The sequence below is a fragment of the Oryx dammah genome, unplaced genomic scaffold (genome assembly GCF_014754425.2).
Source record: "Oryx dammah isolate SB20612 unplaced genomic scaffold, SCBI_Odam_1.1 HiC_scaffold_21, whole genome shotgun sequence".
Lineage (NCBI taxonomy): Eukaryota > Metazoa > Chordata > Mammalia > Artiodactyla > Bovidae > Oryx > Oryx dammah.
In genome coordinates, this window is record NW_024070205.1 from 35,560 (window position 1) to 62,747 (window position 27,188).

The 27,188-nt window shown below is 63.3% G+C and overlaps 3 protein-coding genes across 6 annotated transcripts in view; all 3 read right to left on the reverse strand.

The window, feature by feature from the left end:
• The window catches only part of TNNT2 (troponin T2, cardiac type), a 26,436-nt gene extending 10,506 nt beyond the window's left edge, over window positions 1–15,930 (reverse strand). Inside the window, exons 1-2 of one of the 2 annotated variants that reach the window (XM_040263185.1) lie at window positions 15,926–15,930; window positions 11,045–11,052 (exon numbers count right to left, since the gene is read on the reverse strand). Coding sequence is in view for 1 of the 2 variants with exons in the window: in XM_040263184.1 (XP_040119118.1) it covers window positions 11,045–11,052; window positions 11,198–11,212 (23 nt within the window). In the remaining variant the exon portion in view is untranslated. Of the gene's footprint in view, window positions 1–11,044; window positions 11,053–11,197; window positions 11,228–15,925 lie in introns of those variants that run through there. The other variant, XM_040263184.1, reaches the window with a different exon arrangement.
• Window positions 5,650–18,350, reverse strand: LAD1 (ladinin 1). 2 transcript variants are annotated; one of them, XM_040263182.1, is made up of 10 exons: window positions 17,916–18,350; window positions 10,509–10,643; window positions 8,860–9,550; window positions 8,359–8,469; window positions 8,019–8,062; window positions 7,092–7,164; window positions 6,870–7,007; window positions 6,546–6,632; window positions 6,204–6,335; window positions 5,650–6,104 (listed from the first exon to the last, which is right to left on the reverse strand). In XM_040263182.1, the coding sequence occupies exons 1-10, from the start codon at window positions 17,951–17,953 to the stop codon at window positions 6,099–6,101; spliced, it is 1,455 nt and encodes a 484-aa protein (XP_040119116.1). In that variant the 5' UTR covers window positions 17,954–18,350; the 3' UTR covers window positions 5,650–6,098. The 2 variants fall into 2 exon arrangements, with proteins under 2 accessions (XP_040119116.1, XP_040119117.1); XM_040263183.1 differs by having other exon boundaries at window positions 6,255–6,335; window positions 17,916–18,344.
• Window positions 18,351–26,010: 7,660 nt separating this feature from the next.
• The window catches only part of TNNI1 (troponin I1, slow skeletal type), a 10,558-nt gene continuing 9,380 nt past the window's right edge, over window positions 26,011–27,188 (reverse strand). The window contains exon 9 of one of the 2 annotated variants that reach the window (XM_040263187.1): window positions 26,011–26,472. The gene's annotated coding sequence lies outside the window, so the exon portion shown is untranslated. The remainder of the gene's footprint in view (window positions 26,473–27,188) is intronic. The other variant, XM_040263186.1, reaches the window with a different exon arrangement.

Sequence of the window (27,188 nt, forward strand, 5' to 3'; positions counted from 1 at the left end):
GCTGCCCAGGGCCACTCTGCTGGTGGCTCCACAGACCCACAGGTAAACGGCTGGGGGGCTCCCCCTCACACACGGTCACACACACACACAGCACACCCCAGACACACACCACACATGGGGAGTGCGAGCTGAGCAGGGAATCTGAGGAGGATCACAGATGAGGGAATGCCCACGTGCCAGCCTGTGTGGCGGTTCCCTGGGGACCCTGGGCGGGTGTGGGGTCTGTCCATCCCTCACAGCCGCCGTCTCTAGGAAGAGCCCAGCTCCGTGGAGCTTCTCCAGGGTGTCCCCCCCGCTGCACTGGGAACAGAAGCCGGGGCCCAAGCCCCCCTCCCAAGGCCCGTGTGGAGGCAGCCCAGGGTCCCACACTGGGAAGCGTCTTGCTGTCCCGTCGCTGTGAGCACAGGGAGAGGCCAGAGGGGTGCCTGGGAGGCAGGCCTGGCTCGGGATGCGGGCTCCACACCCCGTGTGTGTGACCCTGGGAAGTCCACTGGCCCCTTGTGCCTCAGTTTCCTCTTCTCCAAGGGGAGGAAGGCTGGGGTGAAGGGAGGCTGCACCCAGCACTGTGGCCGCCAACCTGTAACTCAGGCCACAGTAACAGCGCCCTGGACGGGGTGCTGATGCCCCCTCACCTGTCCCCAGACCCCACCCTCACGGCTGAGACCCACCCAGGCACCCGTCTGCAGACGTGCCACGAGCCCCAGCTCTGGCAGGTGGCATGGTGTCTGCCACAAGGCAGCCCCTTTGAGGCTAAGAGGTGCTGAAGGAGCCCTGCCCGCAGGCCCCGGGGAAGACCGCCTCGGGCGGCAGCCTCGGGCTGGTGACTCTTCTGAGCCTGCTCCCAGTCATCCAGCCCTGCTGGGTCAGGGCAAACGGACCTACAGTGGGGCAGGCAGGGCGGGGCTGGCAACAAGGCGCTTTGGACTGAAGCTGGCTCCCCTGGGTGGGGGTACTCATCCCAGAGAGTCTCCAAATGGAGCCTGGGGAAGAGCGGCACAGGGCCAGCCCCCAGCCCAGGGTGGGTGAGGACTGGCAGATCAGCACTGCCTAGAGCCCCAGGGGAGCAGTCAGGCCAGGGACCTGAGCCCGGGAGGAGTCTGTCACCCTGGGGTGCAGGGAGGCTTGCAGGGAGGCTTCCAGGGTGGGGGTTGGCCAGCCTGGGGTGCGGCTCTCACGCTCTCCTCTGCGGCCCGTCCCCCTGCTCCTACGAGCACAGCTCCTAAAAATAGAGCCGCTCAAGAGGCAGGTCGAGGTGGGGGAGGGCTTCCAGCCCAGAGGAGGCATCTGAAATCGCGTCCAGGCGCTGGTGGCAGGAAGGCCGGGGGCCAGGGGGACCTCCAGTTGGGAGAGGGGCTGGAAGGCCCACACCAAGCCCCCACCCGCCCTTTCCAGCAGGTCGCCGTCACAGCCAAAAGGCCAGGGTCACCTTCCCTGGGGAATAAAGCAGAAACACTGGCCGTGCTGTCAAAGACCCAGATTTAACACCCAGCTTTGCTGTGTGACCTTAGCTGAATCACTTAACCTCTCTGTGCCTCTGTTAACCTCTCCATGAAACAGAAGCCCGGAGGCCCCACCCTCAGCCCTGTGCCCGGCAGGCAGCTGTACTCGACCGCAGCTGTTGGCCCACCCGCAGAGCTGGACCAGGGCAACACGATCCTCCCAGATTCCTCTCCTGCCCAAAGACCCAGGTCAGAGGAGGAATTCGGGAGGTCAGGCCTCCCAGCTGCACCAGAACAAGAATGAGCCTCGAATGCCCGTCTCCAGGCGCCCGCCCTCATGTTCCCTCAGGAGGGGGCGGCTCTCCCTGCAGAGCTCCAGCAGGTGCTCTCCCCAGGGGCGTGGGGAGCAGGGACCCTGGGTGGGGGCACTGGACTCAAGGTTAACACCCTGACCCAGGGAGCCGCCCCCCCCCCCACAGGAAGTAGGTCTCTCCACGCCCCTCAGCCCACGCCCTGTCCGGGGTGGGGCCCAGCCCTGCGTCTGCCTGGAAGGGCCTCTGGGGTCCCTGGTCCCCTGGCAGCCTCTGGCAGGCGGCCTTTCTCATCAGTTCTGACAACTTCTGAACCCCAGGGAGGAGGATGTGGCCGCGAGGACTGTTCTGACTGGTGTGGGCACCCACGGCCCGGCTCTGCTCCCCGAGGAAGGGGGAGGACCTGCCCAGGATGGGGGAGGGAGAAGGCGCCGGGGGAGGGGGTCCCCGGGGGTCAGAGCATCATTTCATTTAGAGGCCTGGCAATTATCTCTCCATCCTACAATCGAGGAAACAGACCCATGGAGGGACAGCTGTTCACCCAAGACCTTCCACCCGCCCCAGGCCTTCAGTGGGAGGTCTGTGATTCAGTCTCCAGCCTCAGGCTGAGAGTTGGTTAAACTAGGCTCAGGGATTCATCTCCGAGACCCCGCCCTCTAAAGATCCCGAGGGAAGGGGGCCTCTCGCAGCTCCGACACCCAGTCAGAGTGGACACTGCGACTTGGGACAGAGGGCCCAGACTACAGGGCACCCCTCTGCTCTTAGAGCCTGCCCCAGTCTTACCCAGAACAGGAGCTGCCAACGGGTCTTGTGGTGTCTGCTCCGCCTCGCGGGGTCTGGGCGAGGGCAGGGGCTGGACCGGCTTTAAGCAGGCCCGCGGCCCGGTGGTGGGAGGAATGTGCGCAGGAGTCATGCCGGGGGTGGCGGGGGCAGGGGGAGGGGGGGTGTTGGCTGCTATTTTGGCAGGTGCCGGGGACTGGGCTAAGGGAACATGTACCCCAGGCCATATAAGCCCATGTGGTCGTCCAGCTGCTCAGATAAGCTATTTAAAACCAGGACAGACAGGCAGGGGACAGAAGGGGGCAGGCACATAACACAAGCCAGCTGTCTGTCCTGAGAACCCCGATAAAGCGGGTGCCAGCAGTCGGGAAGGCAGGCTGGGGGCAGGGCGGGGGCAGAAGCTCAGCTGCGGTGATGTGTGGACAAGGGTGCTTCCAGGCTACTGGCTCCTCTAGCGGGTGAACACCCTTGGGAGGGAGGCAGGCTCTGGCGGCCTCGGTGAGCACACCCACAGAGGGGTCTGCTTAGCCCCCAAGCCACGTGGCAAGCCCTCTCCACTAGGCAGGAAGTAGACCCACAGCAGGGGGTCAGATTCAAGGTCGAACTTCCAGCCAAGAGAGCGGGTTCTCTTCAAAGAGGCAGCTGGTTGGGTGAAGGGGCAGGGAAGATGGTTGAAGTTCACGCCACGATGGCTTTAAAATTACGATCTGCTAAACCCACTAGATTATAGTGTCCACGCTGCCAGCACCCGGGGGCCTCGCATTTGCTTGCACGCCTGTGCCAGCGGCCTCCAGCACAGCACCTGGGTCATGGAAGGGCTCAGGACACGACCAAGAAGAGGAAGCGGACCTGGGGGAGGCCTGCTCTCTTGAATTCTCAGGGGCCCCGTCCTGCCCGACTCCTGGGTCCTGAGCCCCAGCCCTGCCAAGGGCCGCCTGTGGGTGATGCACACTCCTCTCCGTGGGCAAGGACAGCCTCTCCCCGCTTCCCCCCTCTCCTGACCCACGTCCCGCCCCCGCCCCCAACTTCGCTGCCTGGGGAGCCCCAGGCCCTGTCCGTCACGCGCTCCTCAGCCGCTCTGCTATCGACTTGGCCCCATCTCAGCTGAGGCTGTCCTTCCACGGTCCCTAGGGTCCTCTGAGCCCAGTGGCCTGAGTCGTCTCCTCCAGGCTCAGTGGCCCTTCCCGCACCAGTAGATCCAGGGTGGGACCGGCTGAAGCCAGAAGCCAGCAGCCGGCACCGGGGGACAGTGAGCAGCCAGGCCGCCACCCGCTCTCCTGGTCTGGCCCCCGGGGGCCCAGCCGGGCTTTGTGTCCTGGCCCGAAATCTCCTGCAATTTAAGAACCGCTTTCCTACAGCTTCCCTTAACTCGAGCTACTTCAGTGGGTGCCTTGTAAGCTCAAAAGTCCTTCAAATGGGACAGAGTTTGCCTGCGTGGATGCCTGGGAGAGGGCTCTGGCATCCGAGGCCCCACAGGAAAAGCCCGGCAGGTCCCAGGCATCTGTGGTCCGAATGTGTGCGGCCTCCAGGGACCGTCCTCGGGCAGGATGGGCTGACTCGGCACGCGGGCGGCCATCATTGCAGCCACCACAGCTGGACTGCCCCGGACGCCCTGCCCTTGCACACGAGGTGAAGTCACCTCCCCGAGCTTACAGCAGAGGAGGCACGAGAATGCAGAGACGGTGCCTGCAGCCCTGAAGACCGCAGGAGGCCCCGGGAGAGCCTATGCTGCCCCCACCGGGAGCGGGGCGTCCCCCCCACAGCCTGTCAGGCGGGCGCCCAGGCTGCATGCTGTCCTCACACGCCACCCTGCGGTCGCCCTGGGCATGCGTCTCCCACACAAGGGTGAGTGCAGGGCCTTCGTGTGTCGAAGAGTGAGTGCAAGGGGGTGGGTGGTGGGGTGCTGCCCTCCACACCCTGCCCAGGCAGCCCCGATGGGCACCGAGCGCTCCTCCCAGGGACAGCAGTGCCAGACGCCCAGACCCTAGGGCCAGGTGGGCCAAGACCCCTCAGGCCCCTCTTGGACCCCCATGCTGGAGGGAGGGCTCTGCTGCGCTGGGCAAAGCCGCCCACCTGGACCTTCCCGAGTGCAGCACGTGAGCGGTCAGCACCTCTCGGCCGCTTGCTGACCGAGTTCCTGGTGGGACAGCGTAGAGTGGGGCCTGCCTCTCTGGGGGTGCCCAGCCCAGCCCTCCTGGCTCCGTCCGGGAACTCTGGGGTTGCATGTGTGGTGGTGGGTGGGGGTGGCTGGTCAGGGCCTCCGGGTCCCACTGCCCCCAGCCCTGGGCGGGCACGGGGCTGGCCATGCAAGACCCCCTGCTGGAGGTGGGCCAGTCTGGGCTCACAGGCGGGGCCCCAAGGCCCTTCCGTCCCTGGCCCCAGGATGCAGGACGGGAGCCACCCTCAGGACCAGGCCCACAGGGAGGCTGGGGCAAAGGGGGTGTGGGGTGTCACTGACTCCAGAGAAACCCAAGCAGGCACCTAAAAGCAGGGGTCTAACGTAAGTCTAGTGTTGGGGAAAGGTGTGGGCCACACACAGACTTGTGCACACACACACGTACACCCCACACACACACGTACACCCCCCACACACACACCCTCAGCCACACAGACTTGTGCACACACACACGTACATCCCACACACACACGTACACCCCACACACACCCCCTCAGCCACACACACACTTGTGCACACACACGTATGCCCCACACACCCCCTCAGCCACACACACCCCCTCAGCCACACACACCCCCTCAGCCACACACACTTGTGCACACACACGTACGCCCCACACACACTTGTGCACACACACGTACGCCCCACACACACACACCCTCAGCCACACAGACTTGTGCACACACACGTACGCCCCACACACACACTCTCAGCCACACACAGCGCGCAGGGCTGACGGCACCAGGCTGGCTCTGGCTGCTTGTTCTACACGCAGCTCAGCGTCCACCCTAGCCCAGGAGGGCAGGGGAGCGGAGAACCGGGTTTGGGGGCAGGTGTGCTGGGCTGTGGCCACAGAGGCTGCTGGCACACGACTGCCTGCCCACCTCGGGCCCCCACAGCCAAACATCCGCCCACGCCATTTAGTCTCCACTGGAAGCAAAGCTTCCAGAAAGAATGATGTTTTAGGGTTCATTGGTCACACCTGAGAGTGAATGAGTTTATCAGCTCTTTCCTGAGAGTGGGGAGGGTGCACAGGACGGCTTGGCCAGGGCAGCAGGTGGGGCGTGAAGGGGAGCAAGGCAGGGCCTGGGAGGGGTCAGCGCGGCTCCTCCAGCCTGGCAAGCAGTGCAAGGACGGTGGGGGCCAGCCTGGGAGGGGTGCACGGAGACACCGGTGCAACCCGACGGCCCCAGAGGAGGAGGAAGAGCGGGAGTCCACGTGGACAGGGTGGCGAGGCTGTGCAGACGCACAGTGCCCACAGCCAGACAAGGCGCGGGGCACGCCTGCACCCACAGGGGTGCGGGGAAGATGCCGGCCAGCGTCCTCCCGGGTCCAAGGCAGAAAGCGGGCGGGAGAGGCGGCCGGCGAGGCTGCTGGCCTGAGGCTGGCTTCTCACACCTGCAGGACCGAGAGCAGTCAGGACAAGGGGGTTCCCGGAGCGGGGCAGGGACACTCCCAGGCAGAGCCCAGGCCTGCGGTGGAGGAGTGGGCGCCTACCGGCCCGAGTTCTCCAGGGACAGCCACCCCACCCCCTGGGCCCCCACACACCTCGGCACCCAGCGGGGGCTCTGGCTTCTTCCTCCACTGGGGCCTCCTGCCAGCTGCCGACTCTCTCTGCGTCTCCTGGTTCTGGGCATCAGGACAGAGACCAGGCTCAGGCTGCCACAGAGCCCCCCTGGCCCGTGCCTTCCTCCTTCCGCCCTCTGACTGGCAGGCTTCCCCACAGCCGTCCCGCGTGCCGAGCATCTCCACCGCGCTCGGGGCTGTCCCTCCCTCGACGGGTCATCCCGCTACGAGAGGCCTGCAGGGAGACCGGGGGCAGAGGGGCATGCATGGTACCTGCGGGCCCTGCTGTGCTGACTCCTGGGTCCTGCTGATCCACAGGTTGAGCCGTGACGTCACCACCCCTGAGAGCTGCAAGTTCTCCTGAGAAGAGAGCTCATACCTTGCGGCCGGGCTGGCCATCTCCAGAGGGTCCCCCTCACCACATCCACACCGCCAGGCCATGGGACCCTCCCCTGGAGCTGTGTGCACAGCTGGGCTGGGGGCTCAGCAACAGACATGGCCAGGAAAGCACGGAGCTGTCCCGCAGTCCTCAGGCTCCAGCTCTGCAGACCCCAGGCTCAGTGGCCTGCAGACACCTGGGGGGCCAGAGCCACTCACCTTGCGGCTGGAGGCTGGGCCCTCTCGGCTCTGGCCCACCAGCTCTTTCTCGAAGAGGTGGCGCTTGCTGGCAACATCCACAGGAGCCACGAGGAACTCAGTGCGGGACGGGCTTGCACACTTGACAGACTCTGATCTCTGGGAGCAGAGAGCGCAGGCCGCTGACCCTGGGGTGTGAGGGCCCGGGCACGCCCAGCACACGCCAGGGCCCGGCCCGCTCACCTGTATGGCTGAGTGGTATCGCTCCAGCTTCGGGCCTAATTTGACTGAGCTAGCCGGGAGCCTCACGCTGGCACTGCAGGGCAGGAAGACAGGGCCAGACAAAGTAGGTGAGGTCCTGCCTGCCCACGGGACACCAGGCCTGCCCCTGTGCCCCTCACTCTGGCAAAGAGAATGCGGCCTCCGTATACAGACTGTGGGCGCTCCTTGTCCTCCCGAGACACGGTCCATTCGACAGGACACCCCAGGCCAGCAACAGCTGCTGAACCTGCCCCGTGGAGTCAGTCCCGCCTCAGAAGCTGCTCCCCTCTCTCCATCTCTCCACCTTCCACCCCCCCAGCCCCCAGGCCCCCCATCCCAGATCAACCCCATCCTGCCCTCAGGCACAGGCAGCGTGAAAGGCTCCTGACCCTGATGCCCCCACCCTGCACCCCATGCTGCTGCGCTGGCCAGCTGACCTCCATGTGGACTCCGCTCCAAGCCCCTCCTTTCGCCGACCCTCCGTCCAGAGCTGCCTGCAGAGCTCTCCCCACCTCACGCCCCCTGACCCCCGCCACCCTGTGCCCTCACCCCACTCTCGCAGGCTGAGCTCCCCCAACTGCAAGGGGCTCCGGAACCCTCAGAACCTCCATGCCCCATGGTTCCTGCACGTCTCACTCTGATGCGAGGGCAGCGACCCCCTCATCCACCGTGTGCCCCATGCCCCCCGGCCCTGCCCAGAACCGCTGGCCTCAGAGAGTCTCGGGGCAGATGGTGCAGCCTGCATGCATGAATCCCCAGTGCTTGACTCAAACGACCCTGGTGCACCCACTCCCCGCCCCGGGCACCCAGTGGCTCAGGACGGCCCCTCCAGGCAGCCGGACCCTCCCCTTGCTGCACCTCGGGCCTCAGCCCCGCAGCAGACGAGCCCCAGGGCCCCTAGGCCCTGACCTGCGGGTTAAGGCCACCTCTGAGCTGTCTCTCCGGGGGCTCATCTGGAAAGAAAAGGAAGGTGCCAGTGAGCGGGGTCCATGGCAGCCACAGCCTCCACAAGAGAGGACTCAGCTCTCAGAACGCAGCCCACCCTGGGGTCTCCCCGCCCAATCCCCCTCTGCACAGACCCCAGCCACACCCCCATGGAAGGCCCGCCTTGGACCTGGGGCATGGCCCCTCCCATCAAGCCAGGTCAACAGACCCGCCTTGACGCCCCCAGATCTTCTCGGGGTGCCTCCTGCCTGCCTCCCCACTGCCCCAAGCCCTGCACGGAGGGGCCCATGGCAGCCAGGCTTACCCTGAAGGAGATGGTGCGGGGGCTGGAGCGCCGCAGGGCGCTGCTGAAGGTGGGCGAGGCCCGTGTCGGTGAGGGGGCCTCCGCCTCCGCCTCCGTGCTGGGGATCCTCACCTGGACAGAGCAGGGGGCGAGTCACGCCGGAGGACAGGCAGCCCAGAGCCCCACGGGCCCGGCTCGCCCAGCAGCTGCAGGGCAGTGGCAGTAGGCCAGTCCTCTGCTCCCGCCCACTGCCTTGGCTGTGGGGGTGCGGCCACAGGCCCAGGGCCAGGCCAGCGGACAGGGCTTCCAGGGGCAGGGGGCTTCTGGAAGCATCTGAGGCTTCCCTGGAGTCTAGGTCTGGGATGAGGGTGCCAGGTGAGACCGCAGCTCAGTCCCGTCCTGCAGGTGGCGGAGCAGGCGGGGAGAGGAGACAGAGCTGGGGCTGGCCTGGAGGGAGGAGGACAGGAAACAGAGAGGCCGCCGGAGATGCGGGAGGACAGGGAGGCAGGGGGCATCGCGCACCTGCAGAGTGACAGGCGGGAGGCCGCCAGCCCGGGGCAGAGGCCCTGCTGAGGACTCGGGCTCCTTCTCAGGCCCAGCGCCCCCAGCACCCTGCTGTCCCCCGGGGCTGGGCGGGCGCTCCACTGAGGCTGGGTGCTCCCGGGCCTGGGGCCGCGCTGGGGCCATGGCCCTGCCTGGGGCCAGCTGCGTCTCGGGGGCCAGGGTCTTCTCGAAGACAGTGGCTTTCTCAGACACCAGTCTCTTCTCTGAGACACTGGCTTTGTCTGGAACCACCCTCTTTCCTGAGAAGGCTCTCTCCTCCAGCACAGCAATCTTCTGGGACACGGAGCATTTACTGGGGCTGGGGGTCTCAGGATCCAGGCTCACGTCCGGCTGAAGTGTCTTCCCTGCAGCAGACTGCTTCTCAGAGCCTGCAGGCGCCCTGCCTGCCAGGCCCCCCTCATCCGTGGAGCCGCGCTGTGGGCTCAGTCTCCGGCCAGACAGCGACTGCACCCGCTCCTCGGGCGCCAGGGGTGGCTGCCTGGCCTCCAGCGGCTCCGAGACGGGGGCCTCCCGCGGCTCCGAGACGAGGGCCTCCCGGCGCCTCTGCCTCCGTTCCTGCCGCGTCCTCAGGACGGCCCGGACATCCTCCTCATCTCTGGGGTCTGGGGCTGGTGGTTGGGGCCCCTCTGCTTCCTCCACGCTCAGCAGTCTGAGTCAGAAGGGAGATGGCGGGAGACAGTCAGAGGCTGGAAAGACCCCGTGAGCACCCGACCCAAGGGGACACCTCAGGGTGCCTGGTGCCCTCCCAACCCCTTGAGCAACTGTCCCTTAAATCAGGGTCGCTTTCATCTGCTTTATTCATCGGGCTTCTGAGGTTTCATCTGAACAAGCACATAGGCAACGTCTGTAAGGTGCAACCGCTCCGTGTCCAACAAACACCGCTCCTGTGTCAGGACCGGCCGCTCACAGATGAGGAGCAAAGACGGGCAGGGAGCTGGCCCGAGCCACACGGCGCAGGGCGGGGAGCCAGGAGTGGCGCCCAGGCCTCTGCGCCTCCGCAGCCACATGGGTGCAGCGCAGGCCGCACACCCCGCAGCCCCCTCTCCAGGAGCCAGGAACACCACATGAGGCTGCAGCAGAGGGGCCCCTCCTGTGCCTCCACCCGCCTGCCCGTGGCTCGGGTGAGTTCACTTGCTGGCTGAGCCCGCTGCCAGATCTGCAAACTGGGCTTGTTTGGAGGCGAGAGGAGACATGTCCCCCGAGTGGGCCCCATCCCCGCGGACAGGCGTGTCATGGCGCTCAGCCTCGGGGCTGGTGGTCAGACCGGCAGCGCCTCCTTCCCGTCAGAGACCTTGGGGGTCCGCTAGAGGGAGGGGTCTGGGCTGAAGGGGCATGGTCGGCCCAGGGCCCGACGACCCCCAGGACCTGCCCCCGGTGCTCGAGCTGCACACTCTCTGACTGCTGCCCACCCATGAGGAGGGTTAGCACCCTCTCAGGAGCGTGGAAGGATGAGCTGTGCTTATAAAATGCCCAGCAAGAGCCGCCCAGCTCACCCACACTGCTCCTGACCGCCGTCCCAACCAGGGTGGGGCCCGCAGAAGGCCAGCCCGCTCCCCAGGCAGGGGCAGCTGGTCCATCCTCACTGGGGTCCCGCCTCCCACCCACACCTCTCGGGGGCTGGCGGGTCCTCGGCCTGGGCCGGCGGGTCCTCGTCGTCCGCGGCAAAGCTCAGGTTCCGGTGTCGCCGCCGGCGCTCTCGCTCCTGTTCCTCCTCGTCCTCCAGGGTCCACTGCCGGGTCAGGCTGTGGGGGACAGGGGGTCAGTGCAGCCCTAGCGTGATGCCCAGAGCATCCCTCCAGCCAACACTGTGGGGAGCGGCCAGCGGGCCGGACTTCACCCTGCACCCCCACTGGAACGGGGGTCCGCCCTGCCTGGGCGCCCCCGCACCCCCACTGGAACGGGGGTCCCCCCTGCCTGGGCGCCCAGGGACGTGGCCGGGTGGTCGCTGCTCGGCCCGAGGGAGGCAGGTGAACCTGGCAGAGCCCGGCTTTGATCTGAGGCTCTTAGACGAACAGCTACTGAGAAACGTCCCAGCTCCCCAGCTCCCCCGGGATGTCCCAGCCCCCCAGACAGAGAGCCCAGATGAACCAGCCATCCCCAAGTGGGAACCCAGCATCACTTCCTTCACCACCTAGGCGCTCCGTCAGCCTCCTTCACCTCCGAAAACCAGCCTTCCCAGCCCTCCCGTGGGCAGGAGCGAGGGGCACAGCCTGCCTTTGGCCCCTGGTCACTCTCCCAGCCACAGTCACTCACAGTCACTCTCTGAGCTAGTCCCCCTCACAGACATACCCCGGACCCTGCCTTCCACCATCCCGCCTCCAGCCCCGTGTCCCTACAGCGCCCTGCCCCAGCCTCCCACCAGTCATCTTCACCCACCTGCCCAAGCACCTACCTTCCCCCAGCTCCCCACCCCAATTCTAGCCAAAGAACAAAGAATCTCTGAGGAACTGAGCTGGGCCAGCCTGTCACTGGGAACTGTGGGGTCACAGACCCACCCGCCAAACACGGAGAAAGGGAAGTGAGCCCCGCTCTGCCCCAGGAGGCAAAGGGCTGGACTTCAGTGGGGGGACAGGACGGCCTGGGGGACAGGACCCCCGGGGAGGGAAGCGGGGGGGGGGGGGGGGCGGCCCCCCGGGGGGGGAGGCGGGGCCCGCGAGGAGGGAGGCGGGGCCCGCGGGGAAAGGAGGCGGAGCTTCCCGAGGGGCCGCAGGAGAAGCTCCGGGCCGTGTGGTCCGGGGGTACCGTCCAGCACTGTCTGGGCCCCGATCAGAAGAGTCCAGGGAAGGCCACCCTCTCGCCTCCCAGCATCCCTGCAGGGTGGTAAGGCCCCCGCCTGGTCAGCGCCCAAACCTGTTCCCCAGCCTCTCCGCTGCCCTGTTCCTACCGCGGCCTCGCCTGCCTCTACAGAGCCTCACATGCAACCACGGAAGAAGTATCACGGGAGGAGCAGGCACGTTTCCAGGGGGAAACCCACAGATTTTATCAACTGAATGACATAAAAGCTATCTAAGAAGCTTCCTAAAGGAAAGAGCCCCCGGCCCCTGGGGAGACTTCTGCAGGGCCAGGTCAGACAGCCTGCTTGATCCCCCCACCTAAGGGGGGGGTCACTTCCCTGCACCTCCCCAGTCCTCCTCCCTAAAAGGGGCAGGAGCCACGCCACCACCCTGACCTCTTCGTTCAGGCCCAGCGTCATGTTCACTGACCTGGTGTTTAGTAAACTCACGTTTTTTGAGCAGGATCCACACACAAGCGGGTTCTAGGGCTCCCCCGCTCGTGAACAAAAGGACAGGAGGGACCAAGGACAAGGGGTGGCAGCGCCAGAGGGGACAGAGCCCCGAGGAGCTGGGCGTGCTGGCAGAGCGCGAGCCCAGGCCTGGCTGGGGTGTGTGGCAGTGGTGGGGGGCGCTGGACTAAGCAGAAGGGGTGCCAGGGCGGGTATTGGGCACCGAGGGAGACGCGGGTTCACTCCCTGTGTGGGGAGCCACTAGGAGACTTAAGTGATGGATTCGGGACACAATTTGAAGGCAGAGTCCAATGGGTTTGCTGCTGGATGGGGATGGGAGGCCAGCGAGGAAACGAGATAAATGAAGGAAAATGGCCTTGAGCAGCTCCTGGCGGTGCTTTTAGAAGGCTGGGGGCCATCAGGGAGGGAGGGCTTCAGTGAGATGTCTGCAGCAGTGGTGGCGGGGGCGGGAGGACGTGAAGGGTGAGGAGACACTCACTCGATGGAGGAGGGAGGAGCCAGTCTGGTGGGCCGCAGGAAGGGGATGTGCTGGGACCACAGGAAGGGGCCCACCGGGGCAGTGCTGGGCAAAGACGCTCCCAGATCCTTAAAAAGAGCCCGACTGGACAAGAGACAACCAGGGGGCTCCAGCAGGAGGAGCTGGTGACACCCAGCATCTGAGAAGGGTTAACAAGAAGCGGTATCAGAGATTTGCAAACAAAGTGTGGGTAGCTTGTCCCGTGGGGAGAGAAAAGGCCATGGGGCAGGGGGGCACTCACCACGGAACCCAGAGCATGCATGCCACCAAGCGTGGGGCCAGGAGGGGGCAGGGCGCCCCTCCTCACAGGTCCCCAGACCTCTGCCTGACACACGGGAGCACAGAGGGGCAGCAAACCCTAGGCCCCGCACTGGCACCTGCCCACACCTGGCCATCAGGCACGCTGGCAGTACAGACCTCAGCGCCCCTGCCTGTCAGGGCTTGACTCCCCCCGAGTGGGTGGGAAGGGCTCCAGCCCAGGCTCAACGGCCTGATCACGGGGTGGAAACCGAACCACCCCAGGCCTCTGCCATCACTCACTCCACGGGAACCCACGGCCCCTCCACCCAGGCCCCAATGCCTCGTCCAGGTCAGAAAGGTCCCCTGCACATGGCTTCCCCTGGGTCCACACAGTCAGCCCTCCCCCTGTTGACCCTCCCTCGAGTCCACAGTTTTGGGTCAGCCATGCGCTGCAGAGATGAGAGACCACCCCCCCACAGGGAGACTGGCCCACAGAGACAGGACTCCCCAGCACACCTGTGGCCAGGTAGGGATGGAACACCCAGGATTCCTTGGGCCTGAGCAAGCCTGTTCCCGCACAGGCCGCTCAGCCCTCAGGGGAGCTGCTGCTTTGTTGGTGGAACCTGGGTCAGACAGCGTGTGATCTGTCGGAGCCTAGTCTCAGGGAAGTGACTCACCCCAGGCAGCTCCTTGCCCAGAGGGTGTCAGCCCAGGTGACCTGAAGTGACCCCCAGCTGTACACCAAGACCCCACTGCTCACCTCAGTGATGTGGCCACCCCCCCAACCACACCCCCCAGCCCAAGATAAACGTTATCTCCACCAAACAAAGAGCTACACCTCTTAAGAGAAGGAAAGAGAGAGAAGGACAGGAGGGGTGGAGGTCAGGCTCCCAGGGGGCCAGGTAAAGCCCCAGGAATGAATATACGGTACCCAAAGGCCAAGGGCAGTGCCAAAGAATGTTCAAACTTCTGGCCAACTGCATTCATTTCACATGCTGCTAAGGTTAGGCTCAAAATCCTTTAAGTTAGGCTTCAACTGGATGTGAACTGTGAACTTCCAGATTGTAAAACTGGGTTTAGGAAAGGCAGAGGAACCAGAGATCAGATTACCAACATCTGCTGGATCATAGAGAAAGAAAGGGAATTCCAGAAAAACATCTACTTCTGCTACACTGACTACGCTAAAGCCTTTGACAGTGTGGATCACAACAAAATGTGGAAAATTCTTAAGAGATGGGAATACCAGACCACGTTACGTGCCTCCTGAGAAATCTGGATGCAGGTCAGGAAGCAACAGTTAGAACCGGACATGGAACAATGGACTGGTTCAAAGCTGGGAAAGGAGTACAATAAGGCCGTATATTATCACCCTTATAACTTATATGCAGACTCTAATAACTTATGTCTATAACTTATATGCAGAGTACATCATGCAAAATGCAGCTGGATGAATCCCAAGCTGGAATCAAGATTGCCGGGAGAAATATCAACAACCTCAGATATGCAGATGATACCATCCTTATGGCAGAAAGTGAAGAGGAACTGAAGAGCCTCTTGATGAGAATGAAAGAGGAGAGTGAAAAAGCTGGCTTAAAACTCAACATTCAGAAAACGAAGATCACAGCATCCAGTCCCATCACTTCATGGCAAGTAGATGGCGAAAAGGTGGAAGGAGCAACAGCTTTTATTTTCTTGGGCTCCAAAATCACTGTGGACAGTGACTGCAGCCATGATAATAAAAGATGCTTGCTCCTTAGAAGGAAAGCTATAACAAACCTAGATAGTGCATTGAAAAACAAAGACATCACTTTGCCAACAAAGGTCCATATAGTCAAAGTCACGATTTTTCCAGTAGTCATGTATGGATGTGAGAGTTGCACCATAAAGAAGGCTGAGCACCAAAAAATTGATGCCTTTGAATTATGGTGCTGGAGAAAACTCTTGAGTGTCTCTTGGACAGCAAGGAAATCAAACCAGTCCATCCTGAAGGGAATCAACCCTGAATATTCATTGGAAGGACCAATGTTGAAGCTGAAGTTCCAATACTTTGGCCACCTGATGGGAAGAGCCAACTTACTGAAAAATATCCTGATGCTGGGAAAGACTGAAGGCGAGAGGAAAAGGGAACGACAGAGGATGAGATGGTTGGATGGTATCACTGACTCAATGGACATGAGTCTGAGTGAGCTCCGGGAGTTGGTGAAGGACAGGGAGGCCTGGCCTGCCACGGTCATAGGGTCGCAGAAACGTGACTGAGGGACTGAACAACAAAGGGCCCAGAGCAGTGCTCAGCGCTCAGAAGCACACGTGTTTGGTGAGTGCAGTGACCAGTAAACCAATAAACAAAGGAAGCAGTGAGGGCTCTGACATGTGCCTAGACAGCACTGGGTGCTCACAAGTGCCACTGACAAGAGGCCCCCACAACCTTGAGGAATGCGGGGGCGGGGGGGGCACCTCCATTCTGCACTGGACTAGCAAGGTACCCACGGCAGGGTGGCCAGTAAAAGACGGAGCCGAGGCTCCCAGCCAGGGCAGCCTGTTAACCACAGGCCCAGTGCCAGGAAGGGTGCCCAGGGAGTCTCCACCTTCTCAGGAGCCCAGGAGCTAAGCAGTCAGAGGGAGTGGGGTGCCTGGGAGGGGCCGGAAGGTGTGGGACTCCCCAGCCCCGCTTGAGCTCCGGTGCAGCCTGGGGAAGCAGGTCTGGGGAGACCCAGCAGCCAACAGCTTGTCTAGAGCACCAGGGTCAGTGCACGCTGACACCCGGGGGTCCCAGCCACGGCCTCCAGCTAAAGCCCCAGCAGCTGCCCCTGCACCTCCCCCAACCCAGGCCTGCCAGCCCCCATGCTCCATCCTTAGAGGGAGGGATCTCCTGTTCCCTTCTGTGGTTCAGGAAACTCCCTGCCCGCTGTCCAGGAGAGAGCCAGTTCAGCTCCCTCCCCCACACCCTTCTTCCTGAGTCTGCCCTGCCCATGGTCAGCAGCTGAGGGCAGGGGTGTCCCTGCAGGCAGGTTGACCAGCAGAACCCTTCCTTCCTAAGGGAATTGCACACAGAAATTTGCTGTGTGACAGGTCAGGGCTCAGCTGCCTGGGGAGGGTTAGCAGGGGAGGACACAGGGCTGCCCCAGGGCATTCCAAGGAGGCCCAGGCTCAAAGGGCAGGACGTGCAGACCTTGAGAGGGGAAGAGCTGGTGCAGGCTTGACACCAGGCCCTGTGACCCGGGGCTAGTGTGCTGCCCGAGGGGAGCCGGACTCCCCAGGCAAGGGGCCACTGTCGGTGGTCAGTAAGACCCCCTCCAGCCCTGACGGTCTAGGGAGAGGTGCCAGGGAGAACCAGACGGCTTGGGAGGTGGCAGGGCTGCGGGAGGCCGGGCGGGGAAATGATTAATCCCCTGCCGCTCTGTCCTGGGCAGCTGACCCACCCTCACCCCCCGCAGACAGGCCTGCCCCGCCTCATGGGGAGGAGAGGGCAGAGCGCCAGGTGCCCATACAGGGCTGGGTGTCTGTATTTCGACCTGGCACCAAGGATGGGGGGCCCGCTGTCCCTCCGCTGCCCACCTGGGCCCTGCCTGGAGCCACGCTCCTCGCCCCCTCCTCAGCGCCCCCCACCCTCGCCTTGGGAGCTCGGTTGACGGTGACTCACAGCCCTTCCCTCTGCCAGCTGGGGCTTGTTCTCGGGAGTGGGGCGGAGGGTCCCAGCTCCAGCTGCCTCCTGGGCAAGCTGCTGCTGCCCAGGGCACTGGGGAGGCAGGGCTGCTTCCCCAGGGCACTCGAGCCCACCCCTGCAGCCACAGGAGCCTGGGGCCTCTGAGCGAGAGCCAGCAAAGAACAGACCCCGCACCATCATCCTCAGTGGACATCTGAGCGGACGCAAACGCCCAAGGCCCAAACGGCAATGTCAGAACCTCCCACCCACCCAGACTTCTCCACACTACACAAGGCCCACACGTGCATGTGCATACACACACACGAACACAGACAGGCCCTGCCTGGAAACACAGACACTCCCGCATCAGACCCACACGCAGAGTCCAAGACCTTGACTGCCAGCCCCACCCTCTGCACAGACCCTCCCTGGGTGTGACTGGCCTCTGAGACGCTGGGCCCCCGTCCAGAGCACCAAGCGCCTCCTTTCTTAGAGTGTATCCTCCCCTCTCCAGACCCCACAGGCCTCTGCTACAGAGCAGTGAGGACAGAGAGTCCAGCGGGACCCTAGCCCTGGGGGGGGGGTGGTGCTGCCATGGGGGGTCCCTGGAGCTTGGGGCCCTTGGCGGGTGGAGGGAGGGGAGGGTCAAGGTCCTGATGGGAGGGGCTGCCCACACCTGCAGAGGCAGCCTGGCCTCACCACCCAAGCAAGAGCCTTTGGGTCAAGGAGTAGGGACCCAGCTCCTGCCCATCCACTATATGGGCCTCAGTCTTCTAGGGATGGCGTGGGGGGGTCAGGAGATGCTCTTGGGGGACCCCAAGAGGAGTTCAAGGGTCACCAATCACATGAGGGTGCTGCCTCCTGGACACCCACCCCCCAGGCTTTTCTGACCCTGACTAGATGTCCAGCAGACAAGGACGAGACACCCAGTCCCCAGACCCTTTGAAAGCCCCGCTCGTGAGTGAAGGCTGAAGCGCAGAAAGGGAGAGCGCCAAGGGTGAGGTTTCCCAGCCCCGACAGCACCCCGAAACGCTGTGCCCAGAGCCTGAGCCTCATCCCTGGGAGGGCACCTGCCCACTCGGCCTACTCACTGACCCTGCGAGGCAGTGTGGCCGCCTCCTCCCGGGAGGGGCCTCTCAGACTCTCCAGAGAAAGACAGGCAGTCAGGGGCGGCTCAGAAGCTGAGACTTGGCCGTTTACCTCCTGCACGCCTCCCCAGCCCCCAGAGCGGCCTCTCCGGGCTGGACAGCCCTCCGCAGGCAGCCTGCTCGGGCCTGCGTCCCCAAGGAGGAAGGAGGGCCGGAACCCTGGGGGCTAGGCGGCGTGGCCCCGACTCTGTGGCCCCCGGAGCAGTCAGGACCCCGGCTCACCTGGACAGAGCGGCCCAGCTCTTCCTGCTGACCGACATGCCGCCAGACCGCCGCGCGTCCCGTCCACTCCGCGCCGCCCCGCGCCCCGCCCGCGGCGCAGGTAGGCTCACCTGGCCTCTTATCCCGGGCCGCGCCCGCGCCGCCGCGCAGCCGCACCGCCTGCCGCCTCGGATTGGCCTGCAGCTGGGGGCGTCGCGGACGGAGCCTCCCCGGTCCCCACCCCGGCCTCCCGATCCTGCGCCCTAGACCGGTCGCCACACCGAGGGACAGACGGACGGATGGACGGGCGGACAGGCGCCCAGGCCGCGCGGGGCGGGGCGGCCGCCCAGGGTGGGGACCGAGACTTCCTGCTCGGAACCTGTCGAACCAGCCCGCCGGGCCGCCCCCTCCGGCGGGTGCCCAACCGGGAGTGGGGTGCCCCGGGTCAAGCCCGCTCTCCGCCCGCCGACCGGCTCGACCACGCTAAACCCAGCTGGGAAGCGGGCGGGCAGGCGCGCATCTTGGGTCCGGAGAAAGAGCTCTCCCCAGGAGCGCGCAGGGCGCGGAAAACTGCGGGCACGCCCCGTGCAAAGCCCGCCTCTCCAGAAAGAAGAGCCGGGATCCCTTCTGCACACGCAGCGCTCAGGGCTCGGGAGAAGCCAAGGCTTCGGGCTGGCGGGGCAGGGGGTTGAACCCGGCCGGCTGCCCCCCAGGGGAACAGCGAGCAGGGGAGTAGCGCGGTGAAGAGCGAGTGAAGAACCACCTGGCCCTCTTTAGGTGCACGTCCGCTGCGCGCGCCTCCCATCCAGCAGGACCTCAGGGGACCAGGGAGGGTCAGTGCCTAGCAGAGGAATCCTGTCTTCCCTGCGCATCAGAATTGTTGCCGCTGCCAGAGGAAGGAGGTGCAACCCCCGACACCAGTCGGAGAAGACAGGTGCAGGAGGGCCGGAAACGACATGGCCTGCTGGGTCTCGCTGGCCAGCCTGGCCGCCTTGGGGCGCTGGTCCGGAGCTAGTGGTCTCTACAGGGCCTCCCAGCTCTGAGATCCCCAGTGAAGGGCTAGCCTGCTGCTGAGCAAAAGGCCTGGGCACACAAGGCAGCCCCCTCCCCAAACACCCCCTCCTCCAGGGAGTCCTCCTTCTTGGCTAAAGGAGCTGAACGACTTTCAAGGAATGAGAGCTGGAGGCCAGGCTTTGGGCACTGGCATGGATGGGCCATGTGACCTGGGGCCAGTCACCTGTTTCCTCTTCTGGGTAGTAGAGATGACACTTTACTCAGCTTCCTTCCAGGTTGTGGGGGTCAAATGAGTCTGCCGCTGAATGCGGGTGAACCTGGGGTGAGCCGTGAGAGCTACCCAAGGCCATGCAGAGGCCAAGGCAGGCCGGGCCACTGGCTCCTCCAGGGGGAGAAGAAGAGGGGAAGACGGGGTGGCAACAACCCGGCCCCTGCATGCTGGGACTCGGGGCCACCCCTTCCGGGGCACCTGCTGTCCTCAGGGACCCAGAAAATGTCCTTCCCTTGGTTTGTCACCTGAGAAAGAAAAGTATCCCTTGTCATTGGAAGCCCAGCCCTTCCAGGGCCACTCGGTAAAGCCAGCAGTTGGGAGTGTCTCTAAAAGTCCAAACTCCAACACTGGCGCTATGGACAGGAAAGGCTGGTGCGCAGACCCTCCGGAGACGTGGGGAAGTGAGCTTTGTGCGTGTCAGAGCCCCTGCAGCCCGCTGAGGGCGGGCCCTTTCTGCGTCCTGGGCACTCGCTACCCACGCACAGTGCCAGCGCTGCAGAAACACGTGTCGCCGGCTCGGTGGCTGCAGAGCTCAGGGGTCTATTTCCTCACAGTTCCGGGGGCTTCCCTCAGAGAACCACGCTCCCCCAGAGACCCTGGGGCAGGATCCGTCTTGCATCCTCCTGCTACCAGTGGTTCTGGTGGCTCCGGGCCTGCGGCTGCGTGACTCATCTGCCTTCAGAAGCCCGGGGAGCCGTGCCGGCCTCTCTGCGCCCGTGTCCAAAGTCCCCCTTCTATCAGGACACCAGTCCCTGCCCAGGGCCCACCCTGATCGTATCTGCAGAGGCTGGCACTCACAGCTGGTAGGGCTTAGGGGTTGCCCACATCTTTGTGGGAGAACACAGTTCCTGCTGCAATCAGCAAACGGTGGTGGCTTTCAGTGACTCAAAGATGCTGGGGACTTGGTTCCTGACTCCAAGACACCCCCACTCGGGCAGTGGAGAGGCACACACACGTGTGCTCCTAAACTTGCATTCACACAGATGTGCACAAGCTCACCTGCTCACACGCACTCCTCCGTGGTGCATACAGCACCCTGTGTTCACGACAGGTTGAGGCAGAGGGGACACGCACACCTATGGCTGATTCATGTTGATGTATAGCAGAAACCAACATGGTATTGTAAAGCAATTATTCTCCAGTGGAAATAATTGTTTTTAGAAGACAAGCTGTGATGAAAATTAAAATTGTGTCATCAGGAGAGACTCATTCTAACGGAGGGACTGGGCACCTTGAAGGGCAGGGACATCCAGCTTGGGCTTGAAGGCTGAGTGAAACAAATTCACTCGTTAGAGAAGGTGGCAACAGACCGGCTACAAGACAGGGTGCAAGTGAAGACGCACGCGTGTGAGCGGGAGGCGGTGAAGCAGGGAGAGGCGCTCCCGTGCCTCGAGGGGGGCTTGGCTGTGACCCCGCAGAACAGGAAAGGCCTGAAATGAGGTGAACGGCATCTGAGCGGGAAAACCCCTGAGACTTTGAGGGTCGAGAGGTCAGGCTGGGGAGGGGAGGCCACCGCGGAGGGGTTACTTTTATGTCTATAAAAGAAAGAAGGGGCTTGAGCACCGGCAGCCCAGAGGAGGGGCAGCAGCATCGGCAGAGCTCCAGAAGGCCGAGTGGTCACGGGGCTGGCCGTAGGTGGGGGGCAAGGCCGGGCGCCCCTCACTGCAGCAGGGGTGAGAAGGGCAGGTGTCCCCGGGGCCTGAGGCTCAGCATCTTGAGACCCAGGGCCTGAGAGGGCGCAACGTGGGGCCGCCCACAGCCCGTGAGGTCAGCAGTGCCCCTGGCCAACCCACTGGACAGGGAGGCCGTGAGACAGCAGGGAGGTGCCCAGCATGGGCTCAGCACACAGCCCCTGGGGCACGTACAGGCAGCGGGAGAGGGGACACTCACGAGGCAGGGGCGGTGTTCCGCGCATCCATGCCGTGCGGTGCCCTGACACCCGAGCGTCCTGAGGAGGGGGGGGTGCCTCCTTTGCCCATGTCTAGGCTTGGACAATGGCACTAGCTTGCTTTGGGAAGGAGACCAGACACCCCCAAGGCCATAGACGGGGGCTGGGTCGGGTCTCTCAGCACCCAGGACCCATCTTCTCCAGGATCGGGGTCGCCCTGATGGTAAGTTGCTGCAAGAGCATCCGTGGTACAACCCAGCGAGGGCTGCTGGCCCGGCATTGTGACCACAGGCGCCAACAGGACTCTCTGAGCAGCACTGGTTACAGCCGCAAAATTCTGGAGACCACCCAGAGGTCTGTTCACAGGAAAATGGGTGAATAAATGTTGGTATTTTGTCATTTTCTTCTTTTACTACAATCCCTGCCTCTGCTGCTGCAGCTAAGTGGCTTCAGTCGTGTCCGACTCTGTGCGACTCCATAGACGGCAGCCCACCAGCCTCCTCCGTCCCTGGGATTCTCCAGGCAGGAGTACTGGAGTGGGGCGCCATTGCCTTCTCCCTCTGATGAACTTCAAAGCAGAAAGCATGCGTTTATGTCAGACTGACAAACAAATACAATGTATTGTTTCGGGAACCAGAAACAGGAAGCACCAGGGGAATGACACACAAACCGAGGATGCTCTGCCTTTGGGGAGAGAAAGGGCCATGGTCGGAAAGGGACACACGGGGGCTCCAACAGCACTTGCGATCACCTAGTGCTTCTTAATCGGAGTGTCGTGTTAGTTTCTGATATGCAGCGAAATGATTCAGTTACACAGATACACTTGTATAACCAGTCATTCTCTTATTTTCAGATTATTTTCTGCTAAACATTATTACAAGATATTGAATTGCAACCCCCTAGTTCATAAAATTAGAGGTTGGTTCAGGGAACGTTAGTGATTGTGAGGCTGCAGTGGCCACTTCCCCTGGAAGAATCCAAGAAGACAGGGCTTACCAGCCCAGGAACCCCTGCTCCAGGACAGGAGTTTTCAAGACTCCACAGCCAGTGGGAGGGGGAGCCCCTTTCTCTTCCCCTCCCAAGGAAGATGTCAGGCTCTGGAATTCCCAGCCTCCAACTCCTGTCTACATAGGACATAAGGAAGCTTCTTTTTCCCCAGGAGCCAGAGTGGAGACTGGTGGGCCCCAGGCCAGGAGGATTGTGAGTCAGCCTGACGTGTCGGTTCCCACATGAGAGGTAAGACCCACACCCTAAAGAATCCAGGGCAGTGGTTCCCTGACTTTGGATTTTCCCAAATTAATACTTTTTTAAAATATGAATATACAAATGGTACCATATTGTTTTTTGAAGTAAGAAATTAAAAGACATTACCACCTCCTGTACTCCCACCCCATAAGTAAAACATATTTGATACTAAAATAATGAAATTAAGACTTGCATTACTTTCTCAGTAAAGGTCCGTCTAGTCAAAGCTATGGTTTTTCCAGTGGTCATGTATGGGTGTGAGAGTTGGACTATAAAGAAAGCTGAATGCTGAAGAATTGATGTTTTTGAACTGTAGTGTTGGAGAAGACTCTTGACAGTCCCTTGGACTGCAAGGAGATCCAACCAGTCCATCCTAAAGGAGATCAGTCCTGGGTGTTCATTGGAAGGACTAATGCTGAAGCTGAAACTCCAATGTTTTGGCCACTTGATGCGAAGAGTTGACGCATTAGAAAAGACCCTGATGTTGGGAAAGATTGAAGGCAGGAGGAGAAGGGGACAACAGAGGATGAGATGGTTGGATGGCATCACCGATTGGATGGACACGAGTTTGGGTGGACTCGGGAGTTGGTGATGGACAGGGAGGCCTGGCGTGCTGTAGTTCATGGGGTTGCAAAGAGTCGGACATGACTGAGCGACTGAACTGACTGACTGATGCATGTCTGAACAGAGGAGAACCCTTTCCACTGAACACACTACCTTTACAGAAACTTCAAGGCCAGGTTTCCCAGCAAGCCGCGGAGCAGTAGCAGTTGGGGCAGAGATCTGATCAGCGTCGCCATCTGGGCCGTTCTAACAGGAGGGGCGCGTGCCATCCATCACACCCAGGCAGGCAAGCCAGCGCCCTCACAGCCCCGTGCACAGGGGCACACACACCAGGCCCACCCCTTCCGATGGACACACACACGCACACACACACACTCCTCCATGTGGCTCCGGCGTGGGAATGGCTGTCCTGGCGCCCAGCTGAGACCAGACTTCTCTGCTGAGCCCAGAGCCAAGGGCGGGCTCACCCTGCCCGTGTGACCGTGGAGCCCAGTGGTGCGGAGCCAGAGGGATCACCTGCCCAGGCCCCCGGGCCCTGCCCTTGCCGCCTGCAGAGAGTCCGGCCCTGGGTCTCAGCCCCGTTAGGGCCTTCAAAGAGCCACTCCGTCTCTGCCTCCAGACACCGAGGGGCTCATGTTCTCTGGGACCCGCGGATCCACCAGGAAGTGTCCCGGATGCAAGGCCGTCCCTCCCCTGTAACCACAGGCTGCTCTGGGGGTCAGGAGAGGAGGCTGCCGCCCCCACAGTCCCAGCGGCCTGTCCCTGGCTGGGACAGCAGCCTGGTCACCCACCTGGAACGATGCTGGCCAGCCCGGAACCCTGCGGGAAGCCTGCCTCCCTTCGTGGGGGGCCACTGGGGCTAATGTTTAACGGGCTTCCTCCGTGGCGGGCCCTTCAGTCCCCGTGGCCCCGGGCCGGAGCCAGCCCGCTGTGAGGGGGCCTCTAGGCGGAGAGTGGGCTCAGCCTCCTGCCACGAGGATACAGAGCTCGGGGTTGGCGGGAGCACATGTGGGAGGCATTCCACCCAGGGGTCCTCAGGAGGAGCAGATCTGCACCCCCTACACCCCACCCGGAGGCACCACTGCAGGTCTATGTCCCCGCTGGTAGGGGGAAACCCTTAGCCCATCGGGGGCATCTGTATCTCATTTGAATGTTTTCCCCTCTGTGGAGACAGGCAAACTCCAAGGTGTGTGTGTATTGCCCTTGGTCCCCAGCCACGTCCCTTCTGGAAAGTTACAGGTTGGGCTCTGTTGAGCCTGATCCCAGAAAAGGGTGACCCCCAGATCCCTGTCCCCAGCCTGCAGCTGTCAAACCCCAAAACTTGTGGTGAATGACTTCAGCTCTCCAAGCCTCTGTCTGCTCGTGTGTAAATGGATCTGAAGTAACAGGATCTGAGCCTTAGGTTTCCGTGAGAATGTAATGAGTGATGCTGACAAAGCGTGTTGTTAGTCATGACTAACAGTCTGGGCCCTTACAGACTAGATGGTTCAGTCCTGGCCCCTCGCTCAGGAGCCGTGACTTCTCTGCCTCCATGTTCCCCTCTGGAGAATGGGGGTGGTGGTGGTGGTGCTTTTCTCAGGGGGTGTGAATGTCTGAGGAGTAATCAGGTGTGGAGAGAGGAGCCTGGCACAGAGTGAGTGCTGCGGCCGCTGGTCTGACCCCAGCTCTGCTCTGCCTGTGGCCAGCCCGGGTCCCTGCAAAGTGAGCGGGGACTGGGTGGGCGTCTCTCCAGAGATCATGCCTCCTGCCCAGTCCCTGCTGTGGCCACAGCCCGGCCCACCCCATCCAGCCCACGGGGGACGCAGTAGGTAACAGAGGTCTGGCCCCGTCCCGTGGGCTCTCTGCACTGGGCGTTTGCTCTGAGTCAGGCCTCGGTTTGTAAGGCAGGGTGGGGCCCAGTGCCCGGGACCCAGCTCGACAGTCAGCCAGCAAACTGACAGCTGCCTCTGCAACCCCGGGGCCTCCAAGGGCAGAGGCGGGGGTCACGCCTTGGACCCAGGCCGTCTGCAGGGGCCCTGGGGCAGGGAAGAGGCGCTGGGACTGCCTGGGTGCGAAGCGCAAGCCAGGCTCTGTGGCGTGAACCAGCCCTGCCTGCCAGGCTCTGCAGCTAGGAGTGTGTGGGTGTGTGTGTGTGTCTGGGCGTGTCTGTGCCTAAGGGTTTCCGTGTTATAGGAGCTGTGCCTCTCTGCTCACCCAGCTCTTTGCAGCCAGGACAGAAGCAGGAGTCTCCCCAGCTCCTCCAGGCTGCTGTCCCTCGGGCGCTGGCAGGCAGACAGGAGCCAGGCCCTGCCCCAGGGCCCCAGGCGCTGCACTTTGCTCCCAGCTTCGGGCATTTATGGCAGGTAACACACTGGGAGCAGAGGGCAGAGCAGGGACTCACAGGCAGGCGGAGGGCTTTGCACTCAACCCAGCCTCTCCTGCGACCAGTGCTGGGCGGCCAAGAAGCCCAGGGCCAGGGCAGGGAGCAGCCACTCCCTGGAGGATATGGCTCAGGACTCACATGACACCACCCGGAAAAGCCAGACCCTCCGAGCCCAGACGCTGGTCCCCGCTCCGTGGGCCACTATCCCCCGTGTGCCTCCAGACCCCTGCTCCATCCCAGCAGACTTCCAGCCCGCACTGGACTTGGTCCAGTTGCCTGAGGGATGGAGCAAGGACCTCACCTAGAGGACAGACCCCTGACTGCCCCACCTTAGGAATAATCAGTCCCGGGGCACACTGCCTGTCAGAAGTGTGAAGGGAAATTCGGCGGGGATTCCGCTGGCAGATGGCACGCTGACCGGGGATGGGACAGAGTCCAGGGCAGTGTAAGGGGCCCCCCCCTGGTGGCCGGGCCTGCAACTACCGGGCGTCCCCTTGGCTGGGCCAGGGGCTCAGCCCGAGGGTCAGGGACACCAGGGCCCCTGTACAGGGGCCTGCGGAACGGCCCTGCGGAGCGGCAGGGCCGGGGGCTGAAGTGCGAAGCTCCTGAGTTCCGTACTGACGGCCGGAAGTCAGGCTGCACTGAGCTGAGCCCTCGGGGTGAGGCTGCGCTGTGTGAAATGCCCTTAGCGTGCCTCTGTGTGTGTCTGCCCGAAGCCCGCACGGCCTCCGCGCCTCCCCTCCCCTGGGTACTCACAGCCAGAGCCGCGGGGGATCGGGACACTGGCTTTAATGCAGGGCGGGGGGGGGGGGCGTGACGCCCGCAGGCAACAGGCACAGGGGGCCCGAGACCCGCAGGCGCCCACCCGCCAGGCGAGGTCTTCACCCCAACCCTGCCAGGGTCGCTCAGCAGGCAGGGAGCCGCGGCGCGGGGCGGAGCGGCGGCGAGCAGGGCTGGAGGGCGGGGCGGGCGGGGAGCCCGTAGCGCAGCCGGGCCAGCAGCCTGCAGAGACAGAGGAGCAGGGCCTTCAACGCCAAGCTGGGCCTCAGCTCTCAGCCGGGCCGGAGCCCTCCCACACCCCCTGCCCCACGGGGTCCCCGCCCCGCCTGGGCGGGTCATCCCCAGCGCCGAGCTCGACTGCACCGTCAGTCCCTGACTTGCTCTCCCAGCGTCTGCAACCTCACTGCACCCTTAAGGACTTCACCCCTCCAGGGGGCTTCTCCAAACGACGGGGCTGTAGACAGACCCTGTCTGTCACGTGTCCCCCGGCTCACCCACGCAGGGCGCCACCTGGCCTGGCTCTGTGCCTTCTCCAGAATTTTCCTGGGAGAGTGGACGGCCCTGTCTCTCTTGGACCACTGCTGGGCACTTTGCAGGACTCCCCAGGAGGCAGTTAAAAGTGCTTATACTTTTGGAAAGTCAGAGCCAGAGGGTCCTGGGGACCACTGAAGCCCAGGTCCTAAGCTCTTACATCACAGTCACCCAGGGGCTGCCCCGCCCCAGAGTCTGGGGTCCAGAGGGCCTGGGAGGGGCCGGGTCATCCGCACCCAAGGTGGTGCTGGGCGCACACCTGGGCAACCACGGAGCTGACACAGCCCCGTGCAGGTGAGGGGCAAGGGCCCGAAGCAGGGATGACGTGTCCAGAACGTCTGGGGACCAAACTGAGCCCAGCTCAGGGCACTCTCCTCAGACCACAAGGCCCAGCCCGGGGGCACCACCCTGGAGTCCCTGCTGCCCTGGGGGCGGGGCTGGGAACAGGGGGCTGGTCCCGTGGGCGGGAGCGGGAGCTGGGGACTGGCCCTGGTACCTCTACTGGGTGGTCGCAGTCCCTGCTGCCCTGGGGGCGGGGCCGGGAACAGGGGGCTGGCCCAGGAGGCGGGGCCGGGAGCAGGGGGCTGGCCCTAGGGGCGGGGCCGGGAGCAGGGGGCTGGCCCTGGAGGCGGGCCCGGG